Here is a 16,679-nt window from a genome sequence, read left to right as displayed (position 1 = left end):
GTCGTCATCTCTTAGCCAAGGTGTTCTTGGAAGCGCTCTCGTTCCGAGTGGGAGTTAGGAAACGGCCCTCCGTCGGAGCAGCTCGGTGTGTGTGACGCGTTGTTGATTCCCTTGTGGCGACCGTGTGCGCCTGTGCGCCCTGTGAGAGAAGGTCATGCTGGCCGCGGGACTGACCCCGCTGGTGGGGGGGCGTGAGGAGGCCGGCGCGGGGACCCTGCAGAGGCGCGCGGGCCGTGGTCACCCTGGGTGTTCTTGGTGCTGTGCCGGGGGCAGGAGAGGCCGGAGCCAGGCCTCGGCCCCCTGCAGGAGGAAGGGCGTCGCAAGCAGCCTTGGGAGGCTGAGTTGGGGGATCGTCGTTTTGGGAGGAGGTCTGCTGGGGAGGGAGGGACGGGGGGCAGAGTCCAGAGCCCTCTTCTATTTTGGGTGACATTTTGGGATTTGGAGAGAAGCCACCATCCTCATTACAGAGCTGCCGCCGTGCTGTTGTCAGGGACAGGAAGTTCCCAGGGCTGGGGGACAAGGCAGGACCCACAACCTCACGGCTGCTCATCCCGTCCCTGTTTCTCTGATGTTAACTGGCTCACTGTCTAGCACAGGGGACGGTGTCTGACACAGGCAGGGGTCTCAGGTTCTCTCCTGCTCCGGCCCTGAGTGGATGTCACCTAGGTGGCCTGTCCGAGCCCCCAGCAGACTCACTTCCAGTGCCCTGGGCTCCACGGTTTGTGGTGCATCAGTGACTGAGGGGGAGTCGCGTGGCCCTTGGGAGGCAGGGCCCAACTTATCTTCAGGTGGAAGCAGTGTGGGTAACCAAGTCCTTCGTCACCCCGTGTCACAGCCCCGTCTGCTGGGTCAGGCTGCTCCCTAGAAGCAGGTGTGGACTGAGGGAGCCCGGAGCCCCAGGGGCCAGGACATAGCAGTGGCCGCTCTGAGCGGGAGTAGAGGTTCTGGGCTCCCTGGGAGAGGCCTGGCCTAGCTGGGCGGGGAGAAGGGAGCCTGAGCACTGGCGTCTCCGGGGCCCCTTTGAGAGCCCCTTTCTCGTCCTGGTTGGGGTCGGGGGCAGGGGAGGCCAGAGCAGCAGAAAGAGGAGCTGTCGCAGTGAGCGTCTCCCGTGGGGAGCGCCAGGCTGCTCCACAGGCTCTGTGGCCCTTGCGTCTCCGGCAGTGCCTTGGGTGGGGGAGGCGTGGCTGCAGGGAGCTCAGGGTGGACAGTGGGCCCTGCCAGCCCGTGCCCCTGGTGCCTTGTTCCCGCACACCCACAGCGGGCTGCTTTTCTCATAGGTCGGGGCGTGGCGCGGAGAGGCGCGGTGGCTGCTGTGCTCACTTCCTGTCTGCACGTTTCCTTTCCCTGCAGGCCTCTGGCTCTACCTGGCAGGGAGCAGCCTGCCCTCTCTCACGTTGATTGGCTCTCCTAATTTTGGGTACAGGTCAGTGCACCGGGACCTGGAGGCCCAGATCGCCATCGTGACGGAGAGCCGGGCCCTGCAGCAGCAGCTTCACCAGGTTGGTCAGGGCGCGTGGGACCTCCCGGGTGGGCTGGGGGCGTGGCTGGGTGCTGGCTCCGAGGGCTGCCTCCCCATCGCCTCCTGCTGGAGGCTGAGCAGGGTGGGAAGGAACCAGCGTCCTCTTGTGTGTGCCTGGGGCCAGTCCTGACGGAGACCTGCCTCCAGGGTGGATGCCGCTCTTGCCCTGCAGGGGCTGTCCCCACATCCTGGGGACACTTTCAGCCCCTGTTCCCCAGAAGAGAGCACTGCTTTCCCACTGGGATGGGAATACAGCGCTGGTTCCCTACCTTCCCTAGGCTGCGTGTCAGCCATGAAGCGGGGTAGGAGCTGGGGTTGCGCAGGACCGGGGCCCCTTGGGGCAGAACTTCAGGTGGCCCACGGAGGGACTTCGGAGTCGGGGGAGGCAGAGACAGGAGGCGGGGCTGCCACTCAGGCAGGAGGGGTGCACAGGGAGCCAAAGTCTCTGCAGGTGGAGACGGGAGCCGGAAGCAATAACCAAACCTTACAAAGGACTCAGATGCCCGTGGGAGGTCCCACTGTGGCGCAGTGGGTTAAGAACCTGACTGCAGGGGCTTGGGTCACTATGGACATGCAGGTTTGATCCCTGGCCTGACAGCAGTGGTTCGAGGGATCTGGTGTTGCCACAGTCACGGCTCAGATTCAATCCCTGGCCTGGGAACTGCCATATGCCGCCGGTGTGGCCGTTTAAAAACAAAACTAAAAGCCAATTCAGAGGCCTGTGCAGACAGAAGTGAAGTGGTTCATGGGGATCTAAGCCATTGCAGGGCTTTGAGAATCCCGTTCACAGGTACCTGTGCCCTTGGGTCAGCACAGATGGTCCCTTTGCGCCGAGAACTTGGATTCTATTTATTTTATTTCCAAGTAGTGACACTTGTTGATGGTCTGGCTTGGGTTTGAACATAGAGCAGGTGGTGGAGGGAGAGCCTGGAGGTGTGCCTGGCCAGGAGCGGGGCCCCCCCGTGGTGTTTGTGGGGCCTGGAGGTGGGTGGCGGGTGTCAGGGGGACGGTGATCACGCGAGGCAGGCCCCTGTCCCCAAAGGGTCTTGGAGTTTCTGCGCTGTGTTTCTCCTGCTCACAGTGGTAACAGGGTTTCTTTCCTTGCAGCTGGGAGGGAAGGCAGGCATCTGCCTTGACAGCGTTCGTGCTCTGCGTGGCTCGGGGCCTTGTGTGGGCCACCGAGGCCCCCTGCTCCCCTGGGAAGAGGCTGCCTGGCACATCTCATGGGAGAGCAACCCTTTTTCCTGAGCTGGGGCAGGAGAATCATGGGGGACTGGGCCCTGAGTCCCTATTGCTGGCTGCTAGGGACCCTGGTCAGGTCCAGGGAAGCAGGGCAGGGCGCCCTCTGCTCACTGGGACAGGAATGCAGCGGCTGTTCCCAGAGGGGCCGCGGTGTCTCGGCCTCCTTCCGGGGTAGCAGTCTTTTCCTTTAAGTTGAGAGTAACTTTCAGTGAACTGCCTGGTGCCCTGCCTGAGTCTCTGCACGGATCGCCTGCAGCAGGGCTGGTGGGCTTTGGGGGTACAGGCACAGCGCCTCTGTGTACGAGGCCTCCCTGGTCCTCTGCGCTCAGGAGTTTGTGACCTTTACAACGAAGCCTTTCCAGGGAAGGTGCCAGCTTCCCTCCTGAGTCACGGGAAGGCAGATAACGCTGCCGCAGGCCAGCCCTCCGAGGCGCATGGACTTAGTCTCGTGTTTGGGAATTACTGTTGCGAAATGGTTGCAGCCTTTGTTGATGGACAAGGAAATGGTAACTGCTTTGCTCCCGGGGATCTGCCTCCCGCGATCTGGGAATCTTGTCAGTGCCGGAGTGGGGCCTTGGTGCCGGGAAGGTCTACACGACCAGGCCGAGAGGAAGTGGCAGCGGTCGGGCTCTGGGTGGCCGGCGGAAGAATCTATCTGCTCAGCAGATCACAGATGCTATGGGGAGGCTTCCAGCAAGTGACCGAGGAGGTTTCAGCAGAGGCTGGCCAGCCTCAGGGTGGGCTGGGCTGAGAGGGACAGGCCAGCCTCCGATGGCGGGGTCTCCCGGACTTTCTCCTGGGTTGCTGGGAGCCGGCTTTCTGCAGGCAGTAGAGAGGGGTCCGTGTGGCCGTGGCCTCGTGCCAGGACGAGGTCTCTGTGGGCCCGGGTTGATTTGGGGGGCGAGTCTCTGCCAGGGCCCGGGCGCTGGCTGCTCTCCCCGCCTCCTGAGTGAGGGGACTGAGCCCACATCCTGGATCTTAAGAAGAGCCGGGCAGGCTGCGGTCAGGAGCTGCTTTCCCAAATGACATATTTGGGATGTTTTCTTTTTCTTCCCAAACCTGAATCCCAGGGGCTTTGGATGGTGGGAGGGTGGCAGTTTGTGCCAGCTGCAGCCCTTCCGTTCTCTGCAGGCACGTGGACTTCTGTGCCTTTGAAATGCAGCGATGCATTTCTGGATAATTCCACCTACATACTTAACACCTGGACGGCAGCCATCCTCTGGAGAGGCCCACGCGCTGCCCGATCCCGAGACTGCCCCGCTGCCCAGCTGCCCCACAGCCCAGAAAGTCCCTGAAACCCCAGCTGCCTGGGTCCCCGCTCTCCAGAGCCGCCTCGGGAGCCCTTGGGACCCAGGGAAAGGCCTGTTCATGTCCCATTAGTGCCGGAGAAGGGGAGGTGTTTTCATCTGAATCTAAGTCCCTCCCTTGAGTTAGCGCATTTGGTGGAAGCTGCAAGCTTCCTGGTTGGTTCGGAGAGCTCAGTGGACCCCTGCGACCTAAGGAGGCTCCCTGGACAGCGCCGCGCCCCGTTCAGCTGACCTCCTCCTCCATCCCTGAGCGCAGGCTGGGAGGAAACGCAAGTGTCTCTGCTAATTTAAGTGAAATCCTGGCTGTGGAGTCAGATGAAAACATGCAGCTGGAGCCGGGTCTCTGGAGACGCCTGCAGACCCGCCCCCCGCGGCAAGGGCGCCTCCGCTGGCAGGCCAGGCCCGTGCAGCCGCCGTCTGCGCCAGGGGACCCCAGCCCTGGGAGCCCCGCCTTCTCGACAGGGGGTGAGCTCAGAAAATGGGCGGGAAAAGAGGCCGTGGGGACTGGATGTCCCCAGCCTGCCGGGAGAAGCTCAGACGGGGTGTCACACTGTGGAGGGCCCGGTGTCCTTGGTCCGTCCTCACTGGGCAGAGGAATTTGTCAGGGACGCGGCTTCCCTTCTGCCCCCAGAGGGCTCCTGGTGATGGAAGCAGAGTCGCAACCCCGACTGCTGCCCCTTGAAAGCTTCCATTCCTTGTTCAGAAGGCACAACACGTATAGGGTGAGATGTTTAAAGAGGAGGCAGCTTCTCCTCTCAAAGATTCTAAGCAGTTTAAGACAAGGCTCATATCCGTGTTTAAATTCCTTTTGTGTGTGTGTGTATGTGCGTGCGTGCGTGCGCGTGCGCGCTTTTTAGACCGCACCTATGGCATATGGAAATTCCAGGCTCGGGGTTGAGTCAGAGCTGTAGCCGCCGGCCTCTGCCAGAGCCGCAGCAGCGCCAGATCCGAGCCGCGTCTGCGACCTACACCACAGCTCATGGCGACGCCGGATCCTTAAGCCATTGAGTGAGGCCAGGGATCGGGTCGTGGATGCCAGTCAGATTCATTTCCACTGCCCCAGGACGGGAAATCCAGTTTTAACTTTTTTTAAATAAGAAAGTAATAGTCATTCGTTGTAAAACTTGAGAAAAATTGGAAGATGCTAAGCCCTTCGTACTAAGTCACTGATACCGTTTTGTGTTTTGAGTTGTCTGAGCCCTTTGTATCGTTTGGGTGTTAACCCCTTGTAGGTCACAACCCTTCTGTAGGTGGTGGGTTTCGTTTTGCTGATGGTTTTGGGTTTTGGCCACACCTGCAGCATATGGAAGTTCCCGGGCTGGGGATCGAATCTGAACTGCAGCTGCGCCAGGCCACTGCACTGGGCCGGGGATCAGACCCGGGCCTCTGCAGACAGCGCCGGAGTCTTCACCCGCGGAGCCGCGGCGGGAGCTCCTTTCTTCTCTTTAACTTCATTGAAGTCCGGTCGACGGGCCGTGTGGTGTCAGTTTCGGCCGTGCGGCGGAGTGACTGAGTCACGCGTTCCTTCCCATGATGGGGTTTATCTCAAGACGCTGAATGGAGTCCCCCCCCTGTGCTGCATAGAAGGACCCTGTTGTCTGTTGAAACTGTTTGGATTGGGCCTTGCCTGTCTTGTCTGTGTACACGTGGAGGTGTCACTCTTCTTAATGGAATTAGGATCACACCGTGTGTGTCAGCTCACGTGTGGTGTCTTTCACTTAGTACGTTGTGCCCTTCTCGACGTCGTTGAATATTTTTCTAAGAGCGTAATTGTCTTATGTTACACGGGTTTATTGTATTTAATTAGCTGGTTGTTGGATGTTGTGGTTTCCAGTGTTTCTCTAACATCAGTGTCGGGATAAGTATCTGCGCACACAAATCTTAGTGCTTAGTTAATTGGGAGAAATTCTTGCAAGAAGTTCTTTTCGAGACTTTTGCTGCCTGTTGCTGCGTTTCTCCCCAGATGTCGCCCGCGCCCCCTTCATCGGCAGTGTCTGAGAGGCCCGTTCCCTTCCTAGGCCTTGGCCAGCTGGCGGGGGGATGGTTCCGAACGTCTCTCTTTTTGCCAGCGTGAGAGGAGACAGACCGGGTCTCATTTAAAAGAGGCCTCACGGAGTTCCCGTCGTGGCGCAGTGGTTGGCGAGTCCGACTGGGAACCATGAGGTTGCGGGTTCGGTCCCTGCCCTTGCTCGGTGGGTTGGGGGTCCAGCGTTGCTGTGAGCTGTGGTGTAGGTTGCAGACGCGGCTCGGATCCCGCGTTGCTGTGGCTCTGGCGTAGGCCGGTGGCTACAGCTCCGATTCGACCCCTGGCCTGCGAACCTCCATGTGCCGCGGGAGCGGCCCAAGAAATAGCAAAAAGACAAAAAAAAATAAATTAATTAATTAAAGAAAAAGAAAAGAGGCCTCAGGACCGTGAGCGGCACTGCCTCGTTGGTGGGGCTGGGCGTGTGCAGACGCCACCACCTGCTGCACCGCTTTGGCTCTGTGTGGCCGGTCCCACGCACGTCTCGGTCTTCGGAGTTTACACACACTGGCTTCTCGACTTTTCCAAGGCATGTTTTACAGCCGGCGTGCCCCCCAGGGCCGGAGCTGACCCCTGACTCCTGTTTGTTTCTCTTCCCCAGGAGCAGGAGCAGCTCTACCTGAGGTCGGGGGTGGTGTCCTCCGCCACCTTTGAGCAGCCGAGCCGGCAGGTGCAGCTGTGGGTGAAGATGGTGACACCGCTGATTAAGAACTTCTTCTGAGGACCCGGCAGGTACTGGCCGCTGCCCGGGGCTTCCCCGGGAGGGCAGGAGCCGCCCCCGCCGGGCTCCCAGGGCCTCCGGCCGGAGGCCTGGGCCCTGGCGTCCTCTCCGGGTTGCCTGCTGCAGGGAGGAGGTGTGTGGGTCCCTGTTCCAAGCCCGGGGCTGAGGGAGGCGCCCTTCCACCTTCTGCTGGGTCCCGGGGTCTGCGTCGTGGGTGCGCTTGTGCTCCCCCGTCCCCAGGGGCTGGAGGGGGCACCAAGGGAGGACCTGCGCCCCTTCCTCACCGCTGAGCACGTGCTTCCGAGGGCAGTGGCAGTGGCAGTGGCAGGGGGGTTGGTGCTGGGGCGGGAGTGCGCTGGCTTGCCGCCATCTCCTGACGGTCCCGTGCTGACAGCTGGGGCCAGGATGCTCTCTGTTGTCCAGGGCTGGGCCTCCAGGAGCTGGAGGTGAGGCCTTGGGGAGCTGCCCCTGAGTTGTGCGTGACCGTCTGTTTCCCAGGGGCCTTTGGACCCTGACCTCACCCCATGGTCCTGGGTCCAGGGTTGGGGGGCGGAGGCGGACTCCACTAGGCCTGCCCACACCGGGCTCGGGGCTGGAGTGCTTGGGGAGAGCGAGGGGGCGTGAGGACGGGGATAAGGGGCCTGTGGCCGAGCCGTGTGGGCGGCGGCCCTCTGCGCAGTAGCGTTAAAACATTGTGTTTTATCATTTCATTTTTTCTCAATGTTGTAATTTTATTCAAATAATGGGCAGATTTAGAGAGTAAAATGATCCTGAAAGGCCAGCAAAATGCAGCTGCCCTTCGCTCCCCTGAGCAGCCGCTTTCGACTCTGATCTGTTGTGATACTTAACCCCGTTTTCCTCCCCAGCCCCCGTGTCCCCAGGAGCAGATTTCCAATCTCTGCATCTTTAGATGCTTGAACCTTGCCCAGAGAAGAGGCCTCACCGCCCATCCTGGGTGGGGGTGGGGGAGCTTGGCTTCCGTCTCTGCACGTGGCCTCTGGAGGCAGCTTCGTGTGTCTCCCCCCAAGCGCTGGTGGCTCTGATGGTCACATTTGTGGGTCCTGGGAGGCCGAGGTTGGCCCAGCTTGTGCCGCCTTGCCCTGTGTGTGTGTGTGTGTGGCGGGGGTGGGGGGCACCAGGGCCTCGAGCACCTCCCCCAGGGCCAGGCAGATCTGCAGGTTTTTGTGGTGGAGTGGTGGCCACAGCCACACCGCCCTGGGGCAGGAGCCCGTCAGTTAACACTGTTTGTCTTCAAACCAGTCATTAAGTTGTCCTGTGGGACAATTAGATGAGGGAAACCGGAAGAATGCACAGGGCACTAGGTTTCTGTTTGGAGAGAGGCTTTCGGGAAGCTGTGTTCGCATTCCTGCAGATGCTGTGGGCCCAGAGCGCGTCCTGGGCCACGGCTGGGCTGGGCTTGAGCAATCGGTGCCTAGTTCCTTCCACGCTCGGCTGCTCGCTGTGTCTTTGCTGGCCGCCTTTAGGCCAGTGGCGGGGAGGGGGGGTCTCTTTCTCCCAGCCAGGGCTCCCCACTCTTGTGCCCACCAGGAGTGCCGCAGGCCTCATGGCACTTTCAGATGCAGTGTAGCTCGGGAGTTCCTGTCCTGGCTCGGTGGTTAAGGAACCTGACTAGTATCCATGAGGATGCCGGTTTGATCCCTGGCCTTGCTTAGTGGGTTAAGGATCTGGCGTTGCTGTGAGCTGTGGTGTAGTTCACAGACGTGGCTCATCCCGCTTTGCTGTAGCTGTGGTGTAGGCCGGTGGCTACAGCTCAGCTTGGACCCCTAGCCTGGGGACCTCCATATGCCGAAGGCGTGGTCCTAAAAGATGAAAAACCAAAAAACAAGAACAACAACAGATGCACTGTGGCTCTCATCCCCTCTCTTGTCTCCCTGAGTCTGGATTGCAAACCCAAGCTGAATCACCTTGCAGAGCTTGGCGGGTGTTCTGTCATCTACCCACAGTGTGTAGCATGGACTAAGGTGACTTGTGTTTCAGGCCCTAAAGGCGAAGTTGGAAAACCTTCCCATTTGATGGTTATCACCAGGGATGAACATGAGCTGCCTGGGCCCTAGCAGTTCTGTCTCCCAAGTGGCCGCTCTCCTCTCCCTCCAGGCTGGCGCAAAGGGCTGCAGTGACCCCTCCTGGCTGGCAGGGGCAGTTGAGGCAGCCGGGCTCTTGGGCCAGACGTCTCCCCCTGCCTTGCCAGGGGGGGAGATTCTCCATCCCCGGGAGGAGGACACTTCCCTTCTCCCTCTTAGCCCCACGGGCCCCAGGGTTGCTGTAAATTCTTGGCCTCAGACATGGGGCTTCCAGGGCTGCTGCTTCACCCACAGACTGGCTGAGAATACTTGGGAAGAATTTTTCACAGAACTTCGGAATCAAGTTGAACTTAGAATGAGGCCAGATATTCCATGGGGCCTCCTTTACTCTGCTTTCTAGAAAAGCCAGAAACCACCTAGGGTGCCAGCCTTGGGACCCCCCGCCCCCGGGGTCTGTGGGCCCTGCCTGCTGCCTCCCCTGTGTCCCCAGATCTCCAGCTCATCATCTCCTCCTTACACTGGCCAGCCTTTCCGGCAGCCCAGCCACTGGCCCAGACGGCCTGGATCAGAACCACGGAGAGGCGGGCGGGTCTGGGACGTGCCCCTCTCGCTCTGCTGAGGCCTGTCGCAGGGCGGCTGGGACCAGCACCACTGCAGCTGCCCAACCCTTTGGGGCAGGAGTTGGCAGAGCGAGGCCGCACGAGCCACCTCTTGCCGCTTGCCACTGGCTTGTGGGCAGGCTGTGTGTGGGGATGCCTTTCCTTAGTCCCATCTCCTGTGCCTGGACGGGGTAGGCTGAGGGCTCTGGCCTCTGGTCGCAGTGCCTGCAGGCAGGCTTGTGTCTCCGCAAGTCTGGAGTTTTGGCTGCTGAGCAGCCATCCCTCTTCTGATGAGTTGGCGTTTATTCTGCTTTTCCTAATTCTGATTCCTAGTTGGCAGATCAGGCTGTTTCTGGAGGTAGCCGTAGTGCCGTGAACTTCCTCCTCAGAGCTGTGCTTGCTGCGTCCCGTGCATCTTGGGAAGTTGTGTGTGTTTTTCTCTCAAGGTACTTTCTGATGTCGTCTTTGATTTTTTAGCAGCATGTTGTTTAGTCTCCACGTGCTTGTGTTTTTCCCATTTTTCTTCCTGATGGATGTGTCGTTTGATGCTGATGTGGTTGGAAAAAACACTCGATACAATTTCTGTGCCCTGAAATTTGTTGAGACTTGTTTTGTAGCCTGGCATGTGGTCCATCCAGGTGAGCGGTCCGTGTCCACGCTGCTGGTTGCAGACAGTGTCCTGTGATAACTGTTGAAGGACTTAAGGCTGCAGTTGCCTGAGTCCCTGCTGGGGCGTTGCCACGGCCGTGCTGGGGCGGTCCTGCTATTGTTGTTACTCGGTTTCCTCCTCCACATTTTAACGCTGGCTTTATACACTTAGGTGCTTCTCTGTTGGGTACATGACTCTTAACGTTCTGCCCTTTTTGTCTATTATTAGAGACTTGGTTTGAAAGGCTGCTTTGGCGGCAGGAAGTGAGAACCGAGGGGGAGCGGGGAGGGAGACCAGAGGCAGCCAGGCTGCTGCCCAGACTACGCGGGCTGTTTACGGTGGGCCTGAGAAATCAGCGACCTCCTGGGGCACAAACGTGTTTGTGTTCAGGACGTCTGGTTCTCAGCACTTTGAGAAAGTGGGCAGTTGACCTGGAAGCCCTTGAGCTGTGTGGACATGGCCCCCGCTGTGGAATTGTTGGGTTTTCAGCATTCCAGGGCGGGGCGGAGCCATCATCCATCGAGAGAAGGGAAGAGTGCTTTAGGGACGGTGCCCGTGGCGTGGGCAGCTCTGGTTTATGCTGGGAAGGAACGCCCTGGCCCCTCCGTGGTGGGGGCTGTGTTTGCACGTAGTGTCGGGCCTGAGGCTCTGACGCTCCAGCTCTAACCCCACAGGCTGCTTGTGGCAGAAAATAAACCCAGCTGAGCCCTCCGGGAAGCCAGGATTTGGGGGTTTGGCTCCCGGGAATGGGGCCTCACCCCCAAGCCTGCGCCAGGCACCTGGGGGCGTCGAGCTGATGGCTGCTGGCTCCAGTGACTGAGACAAGCACAGTGAAGTGGCTTCATTATTTTAATCACCCCCCCCCCCACCTCGGGCTGGTCCAGCTGTGCCTGGTTGAAAAGTGCCTCGATTACTTACGAGGACACAAGGCAGCCACCAGCTCCTGTGAGAATAAGTGATGGTTTCTCTCTGGGACGTGGGAGGGGCAGCCGGGACCTGGCCGGGGCAGCCCGGGCCTCACGGCCGCTAGACCTGTAAGAGCAGCGCCACAGCCGCCAGGATCCACTTGGCCGCCTTCTCTTTGGTCTTCAGGTTAAAGGTCCAGACGTAGGTGGGGCCGCGGACGCGTGTTTTGTACACGGGACACTCATAGACGTTCTTGGTCTCCACGCGGTCCGCAGGGACGGCCTTGATGAAGACGACCGGCACGGCGGGCGTCAGCTCCTTCAGCCGCGCTTCGGCGATGGCACCGGTTTGCGTGTCCCAGCGAGCCCCTGCAAGGACAGCACGGCCGAGGGGCCCGAGGTGAGGCGGCTGCTTCCCAGCCCTTGTGCTGGCAGTGAGTAGGGGAGGGGCCTGGGCCGGCTGCCGTGGCCTGGGGTCCCCTGCACCGCGCCCTCGGCTCCACCGTTTACAGCGGGGGGGCTTCCCGCGCCTCACATGACAGCACATGGTTACCCCGCTGGAAGTGCCAGCGGGCAGCGCCCGCCCCGTGCAAATCAACAGCTCTGCACCCAGGCCTGCTGGGGCCTCTCACCAGACTCTTCCTACTCCCCCTGTCGAGTGAGGCTTCTCTGTCCCGTCTTTAATTCCATAATAAACATGGAGAAGGCCTGCGGCTCTGCTCGTCTCTGCTGATGTGGGCATGGGGCGGGGGCGGAGGAGGGCAGGGGTGTGTTCGCAGGGGTCCAAGGCCATGGGCGGCCTGCCTGGCGGTCCCGGCTGGCCTGGCCCTGGGCAGGGCAGGGCAGCTGGGGGAGGGACGGAACGAGCGCCGGCCTCCAGCACCCCTGCTGCCGGGACCTGGCTCAGAGGAGGGGGCCGCCCCTCGAACCCCTGGCCAGGTGGGCTCCTGGGCCCTCACCCCCAGAGAGCGGCCGGGCCCAGGCTCCAGGGCCGGGTTCCTCAGAGCCAGCGCGCACCTGGGAGGAGGAGCCGGAGCGGGGGGCCCCTCCGGCCTCGGGGCCCGAGCCCTCCCGCCAGCGCCCCCGCTACCTTCCATGAAGAGCCCGTAGACGTAGGCGCCCTCCCGGGGCGGCGCGGTCATGTCCTCGCGGTTCTTCTTGGTCACCTCCACGGCCAGGCACATCTTGTCCAGCGGCCACTCGTTCTTCCGGGCCATGGACTGCATGATGGCCGTGAGGAACGACTGGGGGTTGAAGAAGCCGGCCAGCCACACGGCCGTGGGCAGCACGAAGTCCGTGGTCCAGGCCTCAAGCTCCTGCAGCGACAGAGCAGGGCAGCGCTGGCCCAGCCTCCGCCTCGGAGGGAGCGGGCCTGAAAGGGGCGTCGGCTTCCGTGCGCTGGGGGCTCAGGAGGGTGCCCTCCCGCCCACGACAGGGCCCTGCCGGGAGGGCTGTCTGTGCCCGGGGTCTCGGGAGGAAGTGCCCGCTGGGCCAGGCTGGGCCGCGGGAGGCTCCGAGTCGGGGCAGCGGCTCCTCGCCGGCCTTACCCGGATGCGGAGCAGCAGGTCCGCGTACCAGGCCGCCAGGCCCATCATGGAGGGGTAGGCCCGGGCCACCCACGTGTCAGGCACGGTGTCGTAGAACAGAGCCGTGGCCAGGTCCTCCATGTCGGGGGTGATGGTCAGTTCTCCCTGGGGTCACACAGACGCAGACCTGGGCAGTCCGGCCTCCTCCCGCCTGGTCTTGGCTGGGACGTGGGTCTGTGCGCACCGCGCGGCGTCACCCCCGCCCTCCGACCCCGGCCGTACCTTCAGCCCCAGGTTCAGCTCCTTGAGCGAGCGGCGCACCTCGTGGGTGAGCAGGTTCATCCGCTCACATTCTTGGGCAGCGACCACCACGTACGGCGTCTTCTCGGCAGCCTTGGCCATGATCTCAGCCATGTTGAACGCGTCTGGGAGCTTCTCCAGGATCTCGTCCAGCACGGCCTTCACCTGGAAGCCAGAGCCCAGGCAGCCCGCGTCACTGCGCCCGGGCCAGGCGGAGGGGCAGCCCCGGCCTTGACCAGGGCCGGGAGTCCTGGCCCTCAGGCTCTGTCCCTTGTCAGGGCCACGGGAGCATCGGGCCACCCTGGCCTGGTGCCTGAAGGCACCGCTTCCCTCCCCGTCAGAGCACCCAGTGATCGTGGGCTTGTGCCCTTGTCCTGAGTGGGCTGCTTGCAGGGGCCGTGCTGGTCACCTGCTCTCAAGGGGCCCACGTGGTGGACCCAACACCCCTGCCCATTAGATCTGGTTTCAGTCATTAGACAAAAGGTCATGGGGCCCCCGGGACAAAGGTCTCCCGGCAAGAATCTGCCCTGCTCACTGGGAAGCCCAACCCTTAGCTCATTTTTGGTAGAACTGGCCCAGAATATTTCGAGCAGGGCCAGGGTGCTGATGCCTCATGAGGTGTAGGGGTGACCCCGACAAGCAGAAGTGTATTGAATGCTCTTAGGTCCTCTGAGCTTTTCTGCTGCTGGGAATCTTCAGGGGATCTGCCCGTGACCCGCCAGGCTCACTTGGAGGGCCTGTCCTCACGCACCTGCCCTGCGGGAGCCACTGCTACTGGCCCGGGCTGTGGGCTGCCACCCTCGAGCTGGCAGGGCAGGGCTGGAGAAGGGCGGGGGCAGCCGGGCACGTTCCCCAGGCCCCCTCCCGCAGTCCCCCCCAAACCAGTTTCCAGTTCCGAGCTCTGGGGGGGGCCCTGATGAGGCTGCTGCCAAGTTCCCAGGGGACCCAGGGCCTGTGACCCCAGTCCTGGACCCTGCCCTTCCTGTCGCCGGCCGGGGAGCCAGGCTCCTACCTTCTCCTCGCGAGACACCCCGGTGCCTGCTCCCGAGTCCGTCTCTTTGGGCTGCATTTCCAGGACCGTGCGGAAGAGCTTCTCCGAGGTGACCGTCAGGAAGCCAATCTCGGCGTTGGGGTGCAGGCCGTAGAGGTAGGGGCTCTCGGGGGGCAGGTTCTCGTCGATGTACTCGTGGTAACCCTGAAAGGGGAGCTCTGCGAGCTGGCGCCTGGGGCCCGGTGTACCAAGCATCGCTTTCCGTCTGGGGGCTGCTCCCCAGCGACACAGGATGCTCCCGCCCCCTGCGCAGGGGCTGCATCACAAGCCCTCTCGTGAGGGTAGCCTGGCCGCCTGCCAGATCAGACGGCCCGCCTGGGAGCCCGCGGGGCGCCGTCGCCCTGTTGGCGTCTTGTCTGCCACCGCCCCCGAAGGCGCTCTCCTCACCTTGTAGTCCAGGTTGGGGGGGATCTGAAAGCCGGGGGCCAGCAGGACCTCCCCCTCCAGCATCTCCGCCCGGATGTACTCCCCCAGGTAGGTCCTGCAGAGCCGGCGGTCCCAGTCGTCCGTGATGTGGCCGCCGTACATGATCTCCCCAAAGAGGTAGCGCAGGTCGTCCCAGGGCACCTGTGCAAGGGAGGGCGGCAGCGGCCGTGGGTCACCGTGCCCTGCCCTTCCCGGGTCCGCCAGCCCCTCCTGTCGCTTCTCGGTCACGGCCTCGCCTACCAGGGCTGCAGGGGCGCGCCAGCTTCTGCCAACCCCCGCCCCGGCAGGATGCCCAGCCCTCTGCCTGCACCTCCTCTCTGCGCGCGCCCTCCACCCCACAGGCCCGCCCCCAGCCCCGACGTGCTCCCTCGGCCCCCACTCTCCCCGGGCTCAGAAACGGGAGCCACCTGCGACCTTTCCCTTCTCCGGTCACTCTAGCTGGAGCAGTAACTACATGGCGTTCCCGTCATGGCTCCGCGGGAACAAACCCGACCAGCATCTGTGAAGATGCAGGTTCCATCCCCGGCCCCGCTCCGTGGGTTAAGGATCCGGCATCACCGTGAGCTGTGGTATAGGTCACAGATGCAGCTCCGATCTGGCGTGGCTGTGGCTGTGGTTCAGGCCAGCAGCTGTAGCTCCGATTTGACTCCCAGCCTGGGACCCTCCATATGCCGCGGGTGTCCCCTAAAAAGCCAACAAAAGCAAAAACACGGTGGCCACGTCGAGGGGCTCCTGGCTATCGGGCACCTAGACCTTCGTGCTCATCAGGTGCAGCTTGGCTCTCAGAACCTGTCAAGAGGGCCTTCCTTCCAGTGCCGCCGAGGTCGCCCTGGGCCCATTGCACTCCAGGAGCCTTGCCCCCACGACCTTGGCTCCGGGGCCTCGGGAGCCAGACCAAACGGGTCTCTGCATGCGTCCCACCCTCGGCCACGCCCCACTGCCTCTGCTTCCAGGCTGTGCCCTCGGCCCTGGGGCGCTGCTCCTCCCCGCTGCCACTCGCCAAGACCATGCTCCCCTCCACAAAGCCAGAGGCCTGGGCCCTGGCACACAGTTGCCCCTCCCGCACAGCGCTGTCCAGCCGCCGGAGCCCCACATGGCAGGCACGTATGTAATTTCAGATCTTCCGGCAGCCGCTTAAGTAGAAAGACTGTTCCAAGAGGTATTCAGCCTAAAAACCACTAATAAGACATTTTACATTTTTGGTTTCTTCTATCAAGCTTTTGAATCCAGAGTGTGTCATGCCCCGTCAGTTGGGACTCGCTGCGTGTCACATGCATGGTGGCAGCTGCAGGGCTGGGCAGCACAGCTGGGGACCTCACTGCACCCAGGCGTTGGTCTCTGAGGCTCCTTAAGGGCAAGTGGGCGTCGGTGTATCTTCCGCCGTGCCCTGCCGCAACGGCAGCCGTTTACCAAGTACAGGAAACGTGAAGTCAATTGAATAAGAACTTGATTTATCCATTGGCTGATGTGTTCTCGTGAACGTAAAACACGAGCATTCTCTAAGCTGTCATTTTGCGAAGTTTCTCCGTGGCTCCGCGGGTTAAGGACCCGGCCTTGTCACGGCTGCGGCTTGGGTCACTTGCCGTGGCACAGGTTGGATCCCTGGCCTGGGAACTTCCACATGCCGTGGGTGTGGCCAAAAAGAAAAAAAAATTGTCATTTTGTGACTTAAACTCCTCTGCTTGGTTATCTTGGGCATGGGCCGAGCTGCTTTTTCTGCGTTTGCTTCTTGGCTTCGGGGACAGCTTCTGTTTGTCCTGCAGAGGGGTCCTCCCCCGTCCAGCGCAACTCCAGGTATGAGTGTTGCTCACACCTCACCCGCCGGCCACCAGAGCACACGGTGTGCATTCTCGAGCCGGGTCTTACCCAACTCGGGTTCTGCATGTGTAGCGAGGAAATGTCCCTACACACACGTCTAAAAAAATTTCAGCAAGACTGCTCCTCCCACTCAGATCTCGCCAGAGACAACAGCTCTGGCAGAGCTGCTCTGATGAGCCCCTTTCTTCCCGTCTCCTGGAGTTGATTTACTTGCGCGGGTGTCGTGAGGTGTGCCAGCAGCCTTCCCCTCGGACCCTGTTTGGGTGAGGTGGCCCTGCAGACGGAGGCGCGTCCACAGGCGGTGGGGTGACTTCCGCAGACGGAGGCACGTCCACAGGCGGTGGGGTGACTTCCGCCGGTTCTGCCCTCCCGCCTTCTCCAGGGCCGGGGGTCTCTCCAGAGCACCAAGCAAGCAAACCGCATTCCGGGCTCAGGGTCGGGTGCGGCAGTCCTGGGGGCCGTCTTCCTCCGGGGCTGGGGGCGGCCAGGTCCCCCTCTTCCCAGCGCATCTGAGCCTTGTTACATGGGGGGTGCTCTCTACCCTCCTCAGC

General features: G+C 61.8%; 2 protein-coding genes across 11 annotated transcripts in view; one reads left to right on the top strand and one right to left on the bottom strand.

Moving 5' to 3' along the window:
• PGS1 (phosphatidylglycerophosphate synthase 1) overlaps nucleotides 1-11,719 on the top strand; it is a 39,700-nt gene extending 27,981 nt beyond the window's left edge. For 2 of the 10 annotated variants that reach the window (XR_014820634.1, XR_014820635.1), the window contains exons 8-10: nucleotides 1,424-1,499; nucleotides 6,693-6,823; nucleotides 11,284-11,719. Coding sequence is in view for 5 of the 10 variants with exons in the window: in XM_084983418.1 (XP_084839544.1) it covers nucleotides 1,351-1,649 (299 nt within the window). In the remaining 5 variants the exon portion in view is untranslated. Of the gene's footprint in view, nucleotides 1-1,350; nucleotides 4,938-5,368; nucleotides 6,174-6,469; nucleotides 6,946-11,194 lie in introns of those variants that run through there. The other 8 variants (XM_021066522.2, XM_021066524.2, XM_021066523.2 and 5 more) reach the window with 6 other exon arrangements.
• DNAH17 (dynein axonemal heavy chain 17) overlaps nucleotides 10,934-16,679 on the bottom strand; it is a 111,746-nt gene continuing 106,000 nt past the window's right edge. The window contains exons 79-84 of the mRNA XM_084983417.1: nucleotides 14,272-14,451; nucleotides 13,846-14,028; nucleotides 12,816-12,998; nucleotides 12,555-12,698; nucleotides 12,098-12,323; nucleotides 10,934-11,376 (exon numbers count right to left, since the gene is read on the bottom strand). Coding sequence (XP_084839543.1) covers nucleotides 11,129-11,376; nucleotides 12,098-12,323; nucleotides 12,555-12,698; nucleotides 12,816-12,998; nucleotides 13,846-14,028; nucleotides 14,272-14,451 — 1,164 coding nt within the window. The 3' untranslated portion in view covers nucleotides 10,934-11,128. The remainder of the gene's footprint in view (nucleotides 11,377-12,097; nucleotides 12,324-12,554; nucleotides 12,699-12,815; nucleotides 12,999-13,845; nucleotides 14,029-14,271; nucleotides 14,452-16,679) is intronic.

This window comes from Sus scrofa, chromosome 12 (genome assembly GCF_054392235.1).
Source record: "Sus scrofa isolate SSC_HxYL_T2T_F1_AM1 chromosome 12, Sscrofa_HxYL_maternal_Yorkshire_Landrace_v2.0, whole genome shotgun sequence".
Classification (NCBI taxonomy): Eukaryota; Metazoa; Chordata; class Mammalia; order Artiodactyla; family Suidae; genus Sus; species Sus scrofa.
Note: the sequence above shows the minus strand (reverse complement) of the source record. Positions and strands in the feature narration are given on the sequence as shown.